General features: G+C 36.8%; 1 protein-coding gene across 1 annotated transcript in view; it reads right to left on the reverse strand.

Annotated features, from left to right (window-relative positions):
• Window positions 1-2,344: 2,344 nt before the first annotated feature.
• Window positions 2,345-18,373, reverse strand: part of LOC109185709 — a 43,902-nt gene continuing 27,873 nt past the window's right edge. Inside the window, exon 2 of the mRNA XM_019335660.1 lies at window positions 2,345-2,757. Coding sequence (XP_019191205.1) covers window positions 2,616-2,757 — 142 coding nt within the window. The 3' untranslated portion in view covers window positions 2,345-2,615. The remainder of the gene's footprint in view (window positions 2,758-18,373) is intronic.

Below are 18,373 nucleotides of genomic sequence, written 5' to 3' on the forward strand. Positions count from 1 at the left end.
GGAAAACAAAATCTTTAGCCCAACCAAAGATTTTGTTTTCCTCAAATTTGAAGAATTCATTTTTCAATGGAAAATGAATTCCATGAACCAAACACTAGAAAACAACATTTTCCTCCACTTCAAGGAAACATTTTCCATGAACCAAACATCCCCTTAGTTATGAGTTATTTCGAGAAGATCTTCCAATCCACGGGAAACCGTAGGAACTTCCAAGTTGATTCTCTTCAGACCCACATTTCTCAATCTCAGAATGCTCAGCTTCTTCGACCCTTTACTCCTGAAGAGGTCATGGAAGCAATATTCTCCATTATTCCTGACAAATCTCCAGGTCTTGACGGTATGAACCCTGATTTTTATCAATATTTTTGGGATTTGGTATGGGTGGATGTAACAAATTTTATCTTGAAGTGCTTAAGTGAAGGGTCGTTTCCAGCTGACCTTAATGATGTTAATATTGTTCTGATCCCAAAGAAACTAACCCCGAAATATGTTGGTGACTTGAGACCCATTGCCTTATGTAGTGTACTCAATCTATTCCATTTTATCTGTCCTACTTACTATTCATTGGTCAAACCAACTCTTTCTTCTTTGTTTATTTTCTTTATTATTTTTTACTTGTTTTTAAATTTGTTTTTTTTTTTTTTTGTGTTTAATAGTACTTTTAGTGTAGTTTCTAAATATATAAATTTGATATATAATACTAAACTTAATATTATGAAAAATTAAATTAAAAATAACTTCAATCAAACCTCATTAACCGAACCATACACATCAATTGAGACGAACGGAATATCTATAAGATTATGGCTAAATTGAAATGCAGCCTCTATTGGAGAATATTATCTCTACCTCTCAAAGTGCCTTCCCCCAGGAGGACTCATCACAGACAACCTCCTGGTAGCCTCTAAAGTTAGACATTCCAAGGGTTGGGCGATGCTAAAGTTAGAGATTCTTGTTCATTCATCCACAATTCCAATTACACCAGTATTTCTATATACAATACAAAGGTAATAATGAATAATGAATACACATAAATAGTACGGAGTAATAATTATTACAACTATTATAATTGGATAATAATGTCTAACATGATGATTTGTTTATAAGAGTAATTACAATTAATAATATATGATTATTATTACCATTACCCTAAATCCCTAATACTATAATAATATTTCTATTATTACTATACAAAGTTAATTAGGGTTAGAAATGGAGGGGTGTTTTTGTCCAAGCACCAATTTTTCTTCCCATGAAATAAAAAATCGACTTTCTTGGGAGGGAGTTGGGATTTCCAATTACACAAAATGAAGAAGTTGCTATTCTATGAAGTTTTAATTCCCTCATACTAAACACAAGAATTTTTCAAGTTTTGAAATAATTATGTGTGAGATGAATTATGATTTTTCTCTACCAAGCATAGGGCATAAAGCCGATCCTCACATACGTCCATGCCACGAGGAATGAGAGAATGATTGTCCTTTGTCCACTACCCCGTCTACACACTAATTTGCTCACTTTGCAAAGTGTCACGAGCTTAGCTGGTTCAATAAGTAATATATTTGAGAGAAGAGACCTTGCAAAGTCATTCTCTATGAAAAGATCATGTATATATGTGTAGTGTGTACACATGCAAACTTTAGAAAATAAATCCTCCCAAACTTCCATTTATCCCCCAAACCAAACCTAGTGAGAATTTTACTCCAACATTGAACATACAGGCTTAGTTCAATGATTCAGTAGATAGTATTTGAAACTAGAGACTATAATTTAAACATTGGGGGATTATGTTCAAAATAGATAAATCTTTTATGCACACCGACATTTGACATGTCTACTAAGTCATTTACATCATCCTAAATACTCTATTGAGTCGCCATCTATCCCCCAAACCAAACCTAGTAAGAATTTTACTCCAACATGTCTACTAAGCCATTTACATCATCCTAAATACTCTATTGAGTCGCCATCTATCCCCCAAACCAAACCTAGTAAGAATTTTACTCCAACATTGAACACACAAGCGGCTTAGCTCAATGATTTAGTAGGTAATATATAAAACGAGAGACTATAGTTTGAACCTCGACAATGACAATGTGAGAATTACATTCAAAATAGACAAATCTTTTATGCGCACCAACATTTGACATGTCTACTGAGCCATTTACATCATCCTAAATACTGTATCGAGTTGGGGTTTGGAGAGCACTTAGAAATTGTGGATTATTTTTACTCAAAATCACGACATAGATATGAAGAACTCAATAATTTATATCCATACTCTTAGCGAGGATTAATGAGATAAAGATTTTATTCTATTGGGATAAATTTAAACCTTTTTATTGGAGCCTTTAATTAAATTTTCATTCTTCAACTAAAAAAGAATTCACTCAAACTTAGTCACCAAACTTCTGTTAACTCACTGCAAACAATACTCTGTTCACTCTAAAATGTGCACAATGAAATTGAAGATTCTTTAACGTACTCAAGACAGGAGCAAGCTAGATTCCATTGCAATGGATTATTCATAGTTACATTTTTCTTGAGGGATACTAATATACAATCATGCAGATTTCTGGGCACACAACATTGATGATAATCGAGTAAGGAATTAATTACTTTGAATGCTGGTATTTACCGTAATCATCCCTTGCAGCAATTTCACTCTCTGTGCTCTCTGCAATCTTTTCCTCTTCATATTTTATACCTCCGTCCAATGCTAGTCCTCCTAGGGCTCCGGCCACAGCTCCGGCAGCCAATCCAGCTCCCGCTCCCATCTTCCCGCTGCGTTTGTGATCATACTGTGCATAATCCACTGGGGCGCTCGGTCCTGGCGCGGTGGATTGCCAGGGCCGTGGAGGCGGCGGCGGTGGTTGGGAGTAGTAACAGGGGTAGCAGTTGGAGTACGGATCACCGTATCCGCCGTAGGGATAAGTGTGCGGAGGGAGAGGCGGCGGCGGTGAGGTAGTTAGAGGTAGTGGAGGCGCGTGTGAGCTGTATGGAGCGGGATTGTATGCTCCGTAGTCGCGTGTAGCCGGCGGCGGAGGTGCGGATGAGTAATAGTAGCTAGCCGGAGGAGGAATTTGGTATTCCTGGATCTTCCGGACGGCGATTTTGAGTCGGATCTTACCCTGAGGACGACCGGAGGGGCGGCGGAGCTGGAAAGCTTTCAGTTGAGTTGAATCGCCCGAGTCGACGACCAGGTCCTTGAGCGGAATCCGAAGCGTACCTACCAGCGGCTTGGGGGTTTCGGAGGGGACGGAGTGGAAGATCTCGACGGCGAGCAGCGATTCCTGCGGCGGCAGCGTGAGAGGGACGACGAAACGCTCGTTCCAGACGGGTTTGGTCGAGCCGGAATCGTCCGATTTAGTGGCGAGACGGCGGTCGGGGTCAATCCAGAGGATGACGTAAGGCTTGAGATCGCCGTGACGCCAGTTGACGTTCTTCAGGTGCTTGGCGGAGACGACGGTGACGTCTACATCGTAGGATTTCGCCGGAGGTCGAGCGCCTGCGGTGGCCATGACGGTCTAGTGACGCGAGCGTGGAGGTGTGAAGCGGATGGTAGAAGAGGACACATGTATTATGTATATACGCATCAACAAAATGGATTAGGTAAAGTCTAAATCGTGGACCCCACATGATAATATCAATTGTACAACAGTACAAGACGTGGAAACGTGAGAGCGCGGTGAAAATGGGATTTGCTTCGTTATTAAGTAAGCCCATATTGTTATTGGGCTGGGTTAAGTGATAGACAACATCAATTGGGCCAAAGTCAGAGTAACAAAACTAGGGCCCGATATCTGGCAATCATTATTGTGTGAACCATATTTTGTATACTGTAAAATAATGTACATTCAGTACAAAAATGATGTACATTATACAATAATGTACCCTAACTTGCTCTTTTCTTACTTAATTCGATTCTTAATTCTCATCAGGTCCTTGACCTAAGGCGTTCCCTTTCTGATTTGCGTAGCACTCATAGGCTGGATGTCCAACCTTTCCACATTTGAAGCACCTTATCGGGTTCCCACTACAGTTGGTTCATGGGTGATCCTTCCCGCACTTCTTGCAATGATAGTGTCTCCCTTCAGTCTTGTTCTTCCTTGTTACACTTGGGTCTTGACTTGGGATATCATTGCTATCCACCGTGCCATGGTTCCTTTGAAAGCTCTTGACTTGATCATAATGGCTAAGTCTTGACTTCTTCTCTACTTGCGTCACGTAGTCTTCGCTAGCTTTTCTCTTACTTTGGCTTTGCGTGCTTCCTTGGATCTGATGTGCCTTCGACGAAGGGAAGATCCACTCCATGAATGCTTCGGATCCAAACGTTGCTTCTTGGCGTCATTACGATGCTACAGGAACTACACTTAATCACTAACGCTTGTCTCATTCTAACACTTTACACACAACAAAAGCACACCAACAGGATACAAACATAACTCCTATACTTATCACATTAACAACTTTCACATAACTCTCAATTTTCAACTTTTAACTTTCACTTTTCAAGGATAACAACAAGGCTAAACAAAACAACCACTTAACTAACAAACTTGGATTCACCAAATAGGTGCACACTTGATTTGAAGGAATTTCGACTTCACAAAAGAGGAAAGTAGGAGGTTTCATCAACAAAGAAAGTTTGATGAGCAGAGTGAACCAGCAACTTGGGGTTACAGAGGAAGATTTAGGTGTTTAAATATGGAAAATATGGGGCTTGCACGGTAATCCTGGAAGAATTACAGAAGGTGCCCTCTCTGACTCGCAGCTGGTAGGCAGCTCTAAATTGTCCTTTTTCTATACGCCTTCATATATGGGAAATTATCATGCACGCGCCAATTTCGCACACGGAAGCAATTGGAGAAAAGGGAAAATTGTGGAAGTCTGTACATATACGTGCAACGGATGTACATGGATGAATACATGGAGCTTCGAAGCAAGGAAAATTAATAAAGTGTGAAATAGAATACGTGAATTGAGCATACGCGACCATCAATGGTTAAAGCACGTGAATATTTTGGGCAGCATGGCTTTTCTATTTTTCAAAACATACTTTACACATGGAATAAGCAATTTTCTCAACCGGGTTTGGCAATTGACGTTACAAGCAGAATCTTCTAAAGCAGAAGGAAGCCGCAAGGAGAGCACTCAGAGAGAGCTTGGGAGTCGGTTGCGTAGCACTCGGACTACAGAGAACATGACCGCAGGCATGCCGTGTAACACCTCACTTTTCTTAAACTTAATTACAGTTCTAAAACCAAAATCAAGATAAACTAAGCAGCGGACAAACAAACTTAAATAACAAACTAGTGGGAATGTCACCGCCACAACCACCTTTCCACGATGATTGCACAAGCTTAGGATGAGACTAAAACATTAAAGCAAACTAACATTCGAATTACTTAACTTAAAGTCATTTGGGGGGGAAAAAAAACACCCCGATGTCTAACATCAAACTTGAACATCATAAGTCTACAATCCATCAAAATAAACATCATAATAATAATAAGAGTTTAAACTACTAGATCTACTAAGCTAGTCTAACTCGATCATCTCTCAAATGCTGGGCCCACCTGAAAGGGGTTTTGCACAACAACAAGTAGACAAATAGAAAAACACTCATTAACACAAAGCTAAGTATAACCACACTCAACCCTGTAAAGTACTACAGTATACACTTTGGGAAAACATTTGTTCACCAACTCAATCAAACAATCTCAACACTTAGACAACTTTAGATACATCACAGACTTTCTATATGCTCGCAACCTATAATATCAACAGGCATGCTTCAAATACAAAAACCTCATCAACATGAATATTCCAACACATATTTCTCATAAAAAAACTCATCATAACGAACTCATGCTAACAAGCAATTGCATACTATCAATCAATACGAAATCATCTTCATGCTATCAAGTTCTCATCTTGCAAACTAAATATAAAAGACATCAAAATGCAACTAAGCAATCATGCTCAATATACATTCTCGGTTAATCATTATCATTATGCAATCTAGTGCAATACTATACTCAAATGCAATCTCGTGCAATACTATTCTCGAATGCAATCACGTGCAAACATTCTCATTATGCAATCTCGTGCAATACTATAAGCATACTTATACACTCATTTGTAAATAGAATACTTTTTTGTGGAGGTTTCTTAGAGTCACAATGACTCGCTTTCTTTCTCTTGAGTCTCTTGACTCAATTTCTTTCTTGCTCAAACTTTCTCATACTTCTCGTTTCTCTTCTTGTGCGAGGCAGGTACTCCGCCGCAGTGAAACCCTAGCGTACGGTGCAATCTCGTGCATTCGCCACATCCGTGACTACGAAACCTCTAACTCGTGAGGAGGTAGGTCTTCACGAATCGTGAATGGACCTAACCAGCTCGGCAATCTATCCGGCCACATACTCAACTCGCCCACAGAACCACTCTCTTGGTTCTTTATCTTTCTTTCTTGCTTACTTTCTCTGTGGAATCAGGTATCGTACTTTTAATGTGCACACCCCTAACCAGGATTCCAAGCCTAGCGGGCAGTCTCCAACCTCGTAACGTGGAAATACACCGTGATACATGATAAATCTGTTGGATCGCAATGTCAGTTACTTTCTCTTTTACTCCAAAAGGACATAGTCCCAACGGGTCCTCCAAAACCTCATTTATATATATATATATATATATATATATATATATATATATATATACTAGTTTTTTACGCGCATTGCGCGATTGAGATAATGCCCAATGTTTTTCTTAAATAAGTATTTTAAAGTATATCAAGGCAAGTTTATATTGGAATTGTTTATGCATAGATAATTGAATGTTGAATTTGCTTATTTAAATTGGTAATTCTAAGTTTACAAATGCAAGATGATATAGTCAAGATTGATTATAATTGTCAATAAAATAATTGTATGGGTATGGTTGAAACCAAATACAGAATATAAGGGAGAGCAAATAAAAATTAAAGCATAAAATATTAAATATATACTAATATTGTTTGTGGAGATTCCGACAGTAGGAGCGTTATGCTGTGAGCACGTGCCTACCTTGCAAGGTGGGCACGATTCCATATCCATAATTTATATACTGTAGATTCATAATTTCTATATTGTAGATCCATAATTTCTATACCGTAGATTCATAATTTTTATACAGTAATTCATAATTTCTATACTGCAGATTCATAATATCTGTACTGTAGATTCATAATTTTTATACTGTAAATTTCTAATTTCTAAACTGTATAATTATCAATTATGAACATATAGTTCTTTGATTTGTGAAAACAGAGAGTTCAACAATTGGAATCTAAAGTATAAATTTTATGAATCTACAGTATAGAAATTATGAATCTGCTGTATAGAAATTATGGATATGGAACCATGCCCACCTTGCAAGGTGGGCACGTGCTCACAACACAATTTGCCGGATTTGTAGTTAGAGTTCTATTAAGACTTTAATATTAGAATTAAATTAATGTTGTAGTTATAATTCTATATTAGACTTTAATATTAGAATTAGACTACGGTGAATTAACAGTACTTAATGGAAAAGTTAACGGATCGAATAATCATATAATTAAGGATAAATTAGGAAATCTCAAGGAAAAATAAAAATATGAACAATCTGAACTATTCATTTGATTTAATAATTTGATAGTCATTTTTTCTACCCAATGTTTATAATTAAATAAATATTTGAAAGTATATCAATGTAAGATTATATATGAGAAGTTCAACATAAGTAATTTAATGTCTATTTTTTTTTTTGGAAAACATTTAATGTCTAAATTGTTTATTTAAATATGTAATTCATAGTATATGAATACAATGTAATATAGGAAATTCATTATAATTATTACTAAACTTTTTTAAATAGTAACCAAGTATTTTTGTTGCAAAGGGTTCTGATATATTTAATGAATGCCCGCATATATACAAGATCAATGAATGACTCAACGGTACCGGTCCTTTAGGTGTTTTGCTCAGTGTTCATTTAGTTCAACCATTATTGTTGAATAAATTATTATAGATAAAGAAGTTCCTAATTTAAGAAATTTAGATGTAGCAAAAATTTAAAAATTTTAATTATAATGTAACCCAAAGATATTGGACGATTGGTAAAATATGATGTAACCCAAAGATCAAAATGCTAAAAAAGTGTTTTGGTAATTCAACAGTTTGAAGCAATAATTTGTTCCAAATCACTGAATATACAAACATTGCAATTTACAATATTTCTCACTTAGCGATTTTTAGAATAATTTTCCCAAAAAACATCTATATTTTTTTAAAAAATATTATTAAAACAACAACAACAACAATAATAATAATAATAATAATAATAATAATAATAATAATAATAATAATAATAATAATAATAATAATAATAATAATAATAATAATAATAATTATTATTATTATTATTATTATTATTATTATTATTATTATTATTATTATTATTATTATTATTATTATTATTATACCCATAGGTCATTTTAAATGTTAATTTAAACAACTAATTTTTTCAAATATCTGTTTACCAACGGTTGATATAATTCGCTGGTCAAATCCGCTAACTGCTGATTGTCAAACAAGGACATTGCGAGATAGTTTCTCACTTTAATTTGTTGTGTGATTTAAATACTCTCTTTGTCAACAAATCCCTCAAGTTAATATGGTTGGCTTTATTAATTTAAATTTTTTAAATTTTTTCATGGTATTAATAAAATACTTGGTAAATAAATATATAGCATTATTTTGTATTATAACATTGATATTTAATTAAAAAACAGTGCACAAAAAAGATAATAGACAATGTAGTGAATATAATCAATTGATGAATTTGAATGTAAACAATTTTTACATTGGAGAAAAATAAAGACAATATACTAATGAAATTATTTCTCTTAATTAATTAATTGATAATGAATAAATTTTTTTAATAAAGACATTGTAGGGACAATGTAGCGAATATAACCAATTAATGAATTTGAATTTTGAATGTAAAGAATTTTTATATTGGAGAAAAATAAAGACAATATAAGTAATGAAATTATTTCTCTTATTTAATTTATTGATAATGAATATTTTTTTTTAAAAAAAAAGGCATTGTAGACACATAATTCTAAATTAAAGAAATGCATATGTATTATTTTTTGTTGTAGCTACTGAATTATTATTTTAATTTAATAAGAGTAAAATAGAGTATTAATTATGCCAACTTTGATTCGAATGGGGTTCGAACCCAAGACCTTTCTTATTGAAATCATTGAGCAAGTTAACGGTGAACTAACAGAAATTAACGGAAAAGATAATATTTAACGGAAAAGTTAACGGATAATCATATTCATTAAGGATAAATTAGGAAATCTCAATGAAAAATTAAAATCTGATCAATCTGAGCCATTCATTTGATTAAAAAATTTGACCGCCATTTTTTCTACCCATTATGTTGGGTAATTAGGTGGAAAATCCCAAAATAATAATAATCCTACGGAAAGATTAATATTATATGGGAAAACAGAAAATTGGGAAGGAAAAGGTTGAGTGTTTGGGTATAGGTTTAGCACGAGTTTGAACACACGGTTCTTTTCCTTAAAACCTTATTTGCTACCTCCCACAAGTGCTAGGAGCGTTGTAGCCTAGGTTTCCCAGGATAAAACGTGCTACGATTCCTTGTTTAAGCACCTAAACAAGGAACCCGGCAAACAAAGCAAAGTAGAGAACACTAGTTGGTAAAGAAGAGAGTAGACGCAGAGTTTTGGGAAGCTGAAAGCTACTGGAATTCCTTTCGTTTTTGTACTGTGTAAAATGCTACTGCTTCTACCTCTCTTTATATAGGGATGTTGGAGTGATAGCATTCAACATGGCCATTAAATTGGTGTTAAAACCAATTGTGTAACACCTGTAACGGTCACCACTAAGTAGGATTAAACTCAGAATTTAAAAATTGGAATTAAAAAAGTATTAATTCCGTAACAGATGAGTTTAATCTTCTGCACTTTCGGGTTTCAGGTTCACACGAGAGCACATGGACCAGTCAACACGAGACTACATCTCTCGTGTGCACCGTGGTGCAACCCGAGAGTGCACTACTCTCGTGGTCACAGATGCACGAGAGTTGTGCTCTCGGTGCACCACAACCTCTCGTGCTACACACGAGAGTGGGTGCTCTCGGTTCGGTTCGGTTCTGGCCGAACCAAGTGACTATATCAGATGGAAAATAGCCCGCAAGGCCAGCCCATTTCCGGACGACATTCGTGCCCGCACGAGAGTGGGTGCTCTCGGTTCGGTTCGGTTCTGGCCGAACCAAGTGACTATATCAGATGGAAAATAGCCCGCAAGGCCAGCCCATTTCCGGACGACATTCGTGCCCGCAGGTGCCGGCGCACGCGAGCTCGGGCTTGATTTCAAGCCTTTTTGATGTCCTCTAGTTGGATTTTAATTTGCACCCCCCCCCCCCCCCGCGCGAGAGAGCCTCTATGCTATACAATTCTACAAGCTTGAAAAGAGCTCATGTATATAAGGGGGGCAAATCTTGTTTCCAAACCAATGTGGGACAAAGTCCTACATTTTCCCTTCATTTCCCAACTTAAATGGGTCTACTTTGAGAATCAATATCTCATTCACCCATTATCCGTTTTGAGCGTACAATATATCAATCTCTTCGTCTCATTACGAAGAACCCGAATCCACTTTGACCCGACCCAAATCGGAAGTGGACCCCACTGATAATTGTACCACGAAATAGCCACTTAATATGCCATTTTATGCCATTTTAAGCTAATTTTTCCAACAATCCCCCACATGAATGAAAATTGATTTTCGGGGTAGTTTTAAAATGGAAACAACTGTGTTCAACGGTCGATCCCTGCATAGGATAGGTAGGGTCACACCCTTTGAACCTTCCCTCGTGAAGATACATTTACTCTACTAACTGTACGGTAGAACGTGATGTCTTTGAACCGACTGCCGTTTGTGTAGACGATGACATATCTCACACAGGAACCTCCCAACCATGCTTTGTTCTCATGATTGTGCCCATTTTGGTCGTGGGTCACCATTCCTGGTTCTGCAAGAGTTTGTGAAGAATTGTGCCCGTCAATTCTCCTTTGAAGAGACCCTCACTTCTCTCTCACATAGGTGATTCTTTCCCGAGTATCCCGCATACTCACATATGTCAACCGACATTCGAATCACTAAAGCATTTAACATGCTAACCTTGTGCGGGAGCCACTGTTTCTAACGAGGAGTGGTAGGGAATCCGAGACCCCCACAGTGACACGCTCCGTTCCATAATTTAGTTGTCCCATTGAACCTAGGTGCCAGCTAGGTTGGGTGTCCACTATAGAACTTATACCAAGGGCTTTAGACCCATTCCTCGTCTCAACTTCTCCACAGCTACTCTACATAACCCTTTGGTTAGCGGATCCGCTATATTGTCTTCTGACTTTACGTAGTCAATCGAGACAACGCCAGTTGTGAGAAGTTGTCTAATGGTATTATATCTACGACGCACATGTCTAGACTTACCATTATACATATGGTTCTGTACTCGTCCAATTGCAGCTTGACTATCGCAATGCACACACATTGGAGGTACAGGTCTTTCCCAATTAGGAATATCCTCTAAAAAATGGCGTAGCCATTCAGCCTCTTCACAACATTTGTCTAAGGCTATCAGCTCAGATTCCATCGTGGATCTAGCTATCACGGTCTGTTTAGAGGATTTCCATGCAACGGCTGCACCGGCTAGTGTAAACACGTAGCCACTTGTGGACTTGGAGTCCTTAATATCGGATATCCAGCTAGCGTCGCTATACCCTTCAAGTACAGCAGGATATCTCCCATAGTGCAGTCCAAGGTCTCGAGTATACCCTAAGTATTTCAGAACCTTCACTATTGCCGTCCAGTGCATGGCACCGGGGTTACTCGTATATCTACTGAGTTTACTAACCGCAAAGGCAATATCCGGCCTAGTGCAGCTCATTAGATACATCAAACTACCAATAACCCGAGCATATTCTACTTGAGAAATACACTCCCCGTGGTTCTTGGTTAGATGAACGCTTCGATCTAATGGCGTCTTAATCCCTTGATGGTTATCCTTGTTAAATTTTTCAAGGATTTTATCAATATAATGTGATTGGCTTAACACCAGACCATCAGGTCTTCTAATGATTCTAATCCCGAGGATTAAATCAGCCAAACCCATATCCTTCATGTCAAATCTCGCATTTAACATGTTTTTGGTAGACTTGATCATCCGATCGTTACTACCAACGATGAGCATGTCATCTACGTATAAACAAAGAATGACATAACCGTCTATCTTTTCCTTAACGTAGACACATTTGTCACTTTCGTTTATTTTAAACCCATTAGTTAACATCGCATGGTCAAACTTCTCGTGCCATTGCTTAGGCGCTTGTTTTAAACCATATAGCGATTTAACCAACTTACACACTTTCCTTTCTTGGCCCGGAACCACGAACCCTTCGGGTTGTTCCATATAGATTTCCTCATCTAACTCGCCATTTAGGAAAGCGGTTTTAACATCCATTTGATGAACTTCCAAATTCCGTAGCGCGGCTATAGCAAGTATCATCCTAATGGAATTTATTCTCGTCACGGGAGAATACGTGTCGAAGTAATCAAGGCCCTCGCGTTGCCTGTAACCCTTGATTACAAGCCTAGCCTTATACTTCTCGATGGAACCATCGGGTTTCATCTTCCTTTTAAAGACCCACTTGGATCCTAAGGGTTTACTACCCGGAGGAAGATCAACAAGTTCCCAAGTGTGATTCTGTAAAATAGAATCCACTTCACTTTTAATAGCCTCTTTCCACATTGGTCCTTCTGTAGAAGTCACGGCTTCTTCGTACGTTCGAGGCTCGTTTTCTATCAAACAAGATAGAAAATCGGGTTCATTTTCTAATAAACAAGTTAGAGTACTCGAATCGTACTCCAACAAGTAAGTTAGAAAATCAGGACCAAATGGTTTTCCAACTCTCGCCCGCTTACTGCGTCTCGGCTCGAGCTCGGGTTCTCTCTCGGATTCCCCACTATCATTATCCATAGCTTCGTCAAACGTTCGTTTTGACGAACTCGGTCCCTCGTTGGACCTACAAGGAAATACATTTTCAAAGAAAGATGTATTCCTTGATTCTATTATCGTGTTCTCGTGTACGTCCGGATTATGGGACTCGTGTACTAAGAACCGATAAGCACTACTATTATGTGCATAACCAATAAAGATACAGTCCACCGTCTTAGGACCTATCTTTACTTTCTTAGGTGTTGGCACCAAAACTTTGGCAAGACACCCCCACACTTTCAGGTACTGGTAGGAAGGTTTCCTACCGTTCCACAGCTCATAAGGAGTCTTATCAAGCTTCTTGTGGGGTACCTTATTTAAAAGGTAATTACTTGTCAAAATAGCCTCGCCCCACGCGTCTTGAGGTAGGCCCGAACTTATAAGCATCGCATTCATCATATCTTTCAATGTACGATTCTTTCGTTCGGCAACACCGTTCGATTGAGGTGAGTAAGGTGCAGTACGCTCGTGTATTATACCTACACTCGCACAGAAGTCACCAATAGGTGCTTCGTACTCACCACCTCGATCGCTTTTAACTTTCTTAATCTTACAATTAAGTTGGTTTTCAACTTCATTCTTATAAAGAATGAATTTTTCCAAGGATTCGTCTTTGCTTTTAAGCAAATACACATAGCAATAACGTGTGCTATCGTTGATAAACGTGATAAAATATTTATTACCACCTCTCGTTTGTATCGATCTAAAATCGCACAAATCACTATGGATTAATTCTAGTGGTTCAGTTTCCCTTTCAACCGATTTGAAAGGTACTTTCGTTAATTTTGCCTCAACACAAATTTCACACTTGTTATTTGTGTTAATTTGAAAATTAGGAATATGGTCCATGTTAATTAATCTACGTATAGAATTATAATTAACGTGACCTAGTCTACCATGCCACAAATTGGAAGACTCAAGCAAGTAAACGGAAGTAACTTTGCTCTTATTCATGATAATAGGCATTACATTGAGCTTAAAAAGCCCATCAGTTACATAACCTTTGCCTACAAACATTCCTAACTTAGACAAAACAACCTTGTCTGACTGGAACACCATGCGAAAGCCATGCTTGTTCAACAGAGAGCTTCCTCAGCTCTGGAACATACAGCACGTTGTTACTGAATGGACCTAGTAGTGGATCCGCAGGCCCGCCGGCTACATGGCTTAGTAACGGATCTCTACGAGAGAGCCGTTACTAAGAGTAGCCAGCACACTGGGATTGATTTCATGCCACGTTATACTCTAGAAAATTGTTTAAAGAGGGATTTGAATCCCTAACCTCTTGATTATTAATTAAAATTCCTTCCACTTGAGCTACTTCAACGTTTAAATAATTATCTTGGAGTATTTATTCTATTATTTGGACTTGAAAGAGTATTTATATACAAAAGTATTTTCCTAAGAAAATCATAAATATGTTGAAAAGGATTTTGATCTACCAAAAGCTATGATTTGCCAAGAAAGCTCTATTTCAAGAATTATATATGTTTTTGGGGAATGTTATACTTGAATTTGAGAATATATACATATATAACTATGTATGATATATATATATATATATATATATATATATATATATATATATATATATATTTGATCACAAAGATATTTGGAACTTATTCTTTTATTTTCCTAAAAGTACTTAGTTAGTAACATTGTATATTTTGGGAAATATTATGTATCCCTAGAAAAGAGTTTACCAAGAACTCTTGATCTACAAAGTGTATAACCCCATGATTTCCCAATCTCTTTTTGACTCTGTGAATTCATTGTTATAAAGATAAAAATGTGTAGAAATGCTAAAGTTTTGTGTTGAGTGCTCCGTTGGTGTTTGCTCGTGTAGTGGTCGGGCCCTTGTGGTTCAGCTACATGTCGTTTCGGATCGAGTGTTACGGGCCCTTATGGCTCGGCTCTTCGGGATCGTCTCAACGCACGTTTTGGCTTTGGTTTCGTGGAATTTGGATTAAAAACATGTATGTTAATAAGGATTTTGTGAAGAAATGTTACACAATGCATATTTTGCTAAATTCTCTGTGTTTGAGAAATTGTTGATTATGTGATCAAATAATGTTTTTATTGAGTAAAGAAGCATGATCCTTTGAGAATATGATTTATTATGAAAGCATGATTAAATTGTGTTACTTGATCAATGAGAATAGGAGCATACTTGTTGAATGAAATGTATAGAAATTGCTATTTTGCAAACCGAGCATGATGATATATCCTTGAATACTTCATGTTAGTTTATACATGAGTTAGAAGCATGTTACAGAGCATTTTGACATTTCACATGAGTCATATTTCAAAAATGCATAAAGGGCCAACGTGAGTCCAAGAATACTTTCAAAAACCATAAGCATGTGGTATATCATTCTTTGATGCATTGAGAAGTAATAAAATTGTTGCATGGATGAGATTGATGCATGAGAGATATATTTATGTATTATCTATATCGGTGAGGTTTTGGAGGATACCGTTTGGACTATGTTCCTCTCGGGGGATATTTATGGACATTGCGGTCTCAGTATATGTAACGCGGCGTATTCCCACGTTACGAGGTTGGAAACTTCCTGCCGGGCTTGGAATCCTGGTCAGGGGGTGTGCACACTAATAGTTCGATACCTGATTCCAAAGAGTTTGAACCACGAGATTGGTTCCGTAGATGGTAGGAGATATTGGGTCGGAATTATGCCGTTCCCAATGGGGTAAGTCACACTTCTGTGAAACCCTAAGCCGTCTACGAGTATAAGAAAAAGAAAGAGAGTCAACAGAGACTTAAGAAAGAGAGTCAATAGAGACTCAAGAATGAGAGTCAATAGAGACTCGAGCATGAGAGTCAATATAGACTCCATAGAAAGAAAGAGAGTCCAGAGAGGCTCGAGAAAGTAACAAAGAAACCTCCACAGAAAGTACTCTATTTTATATATGAGTGTATGATTATATTATTGCACTAGATTGCATATGAACATGAGTAAAGTGTTGCACTAGATTACATAAGAGTATGAGTGTATTATTACACTAGATTGCATATGAATATGAGTATATTGTTGCACTAGATTTCATAAGAGTATGAGTGTATTATTGCACTAGATTGCATATGAATATGAGTATATTGTTGCACTAGATTGCAAAAGAGTATGAGTGTATTATTGCAGTAGATTGCATAAGAGTATATGATTATATTGTTGCACGAGATTGCATAAGAGCATGAGTATATTTTTGCACTAGATTGCCTATGAGTATGATTATATTATTGCACTAGATTGCATATGAATATGAGTATATTGTTGCACTAGATTGCATATGAGTATGAGTATATTGTTGCACGAGATTGCATAAGAGTATGAGTGCATTGTTGCACTAGATTGCATAAAAGTATGATTATATTGTTGCACGAGATTGCATAAGAGTATGAGTGCATTTTCGCACTAGATTGCGTAAGAGTATGATTATATTGTTGCACAAGATTGCATAAGAGTATGAGTGTATTGTTGCACTAGATTGCATAAGAGTATGATTATATTATTTCACAAGATTACCTAAAAATATGATTATATGGTTGCACTAGATTGCATAAGAGTATGATTATATTGTGGCACTAGATTGCATGAGAAGCATGTTCATAATGTTATACATGATTGTATGCGAATAGAACATCGTAAAAGATTGTTTAATGAGAAGTTTAACTTGAGATATTCTTTGAGCATGATTATTGTGATGTAGTAGAAGTTCTACTTAATAAGTTATGTGATAAGAGTGTGATAGCATGTGAACACCTGTTATATGATCTTTAAACATGATCCTATCTGTAAGCATGAATTGCTTGATAAGCTATTTGAGAAGTCTATATGTATATGAATATACGTGATCAGTCTTATTCATATATAAGCATGCCAGCTGATATTATAGGGTGCAAGCATTTAGAAAGTATATATGATAATCTAAGAGATGATTTGAGATTAACTTAATGCTATAAAGACATCAAATCTTTTCAAAGTATATGCTAGAATGCTTTACAGGGTTGAGTGTGGTTATACTTAGCTTTGTGCTAACGGGTGTTTTCATATTTGTCTATTTGTTGCTTGCAAAACCCCTTTCAGGTGGGCCCAGCAGTGAGAAGAGGTCGAGTTAGATTAGTCTCTTAGTTTGAGATGTCAAAACTCTAGTTTTATTTATGATGATGTTATGGATTTAGAATTATGACTTCATGTTGGAGGATTGTTGTAGACTGTTTTGGGGTGACGTATTTCCCCCTTACTTTTTCAGTATTTATTTTTAGTACCCAGACTTATTCGTATTTTGTAGTTTTACCCCTTTAGCCTGTGCGATCACCAAGAGTGGTAGTTCTGGCGGTGACACTCCCACTATTTATCTCCAGTTTTCCGCTGCTTAGTTTAGGATAATGACTGTTTAGAGATGATATTAAGAGTTAGAAAAGTGGGGTGTTACAAATTGGTATCAGAGCGGTACGAACCGCGGGAAAACTTAGGAAATTTGACCCTTAAGATTGAGTATAGAAACTCTAAGTGAAAGTCCTAGGAAGGACAGGTTAAGGAAAGACCTTTAAGTTGAAGTCTTAAGAAAGACAAGTTAAGATGAGAACTCTAAGCGAAATCCTAAGAAGGATAAGATTAGGGAAAGAGCCCTAAGTTATGAAAACTGAGATGAGAAGGACTCTAAGTCCAGTGACCAAGTATGAGAATCAGAGTTAAGAGAAACTCTAAGTATCAGTTAGGAGAGTGGAGAGATCGTGAGTTCCTTTGTGTTTGCTCATATGTTTGTGCTTTATCAATGCGCTTAAAGTGCTTGTTTCTATCTTTTGAAAGTGAAGCAGAGAAGTTTTCAGTGAAAAGTTAAAGTGATAGTTAAAAGTTGAGATAGTTGAAAGTTAAAGTTTGAAAGTGGAAGCCTTGTAAAAGTGCTAAAGTAAAAGTATAAGAGTTTATACTTGTGCCTTGCTTATGTGATTTATCAATGTGCTTGTTATGCCTTGTTATCTGTTTTGAGTAAAGTAGAGAAGTAAAGAGAGAAGTTGAAAGAGAAAAACCAAGATTTTGGAAGTTAAAGCTTAGAAGAGAAGTTGTTCTTGTTAAGTTGTTAAAGTAGATGAGAAGAGATGCCTTTGCTTGTTTATATGCCTTACTTGTTGTAAGCCTTGCTTAAAGAATAGAGAAGTTAAAAGTAGTAAATTCCTGAGTATCTTGTTGTGCTCATTGTGCCAAACTTCCATTCCAAATCCTTTGTTGTTAATGAC

The sequence above is a fragment of the Ipomoea nil genome, unplaced genomic scaffold (genome assembly GCF_001879475.1).
Source record: "Ipomoea nil cultivar Tokyo-kokei standard unplaced genomic scaffold, Asagao_1.1 scaffold1339, whole genome shotgun sequence".
NCBI lineage: Eukaryota > Viridiplantae > Streptophyta > Magnoliopsida > Solanales > Convolvulaceae > Ipomoea > Ipomoea nil.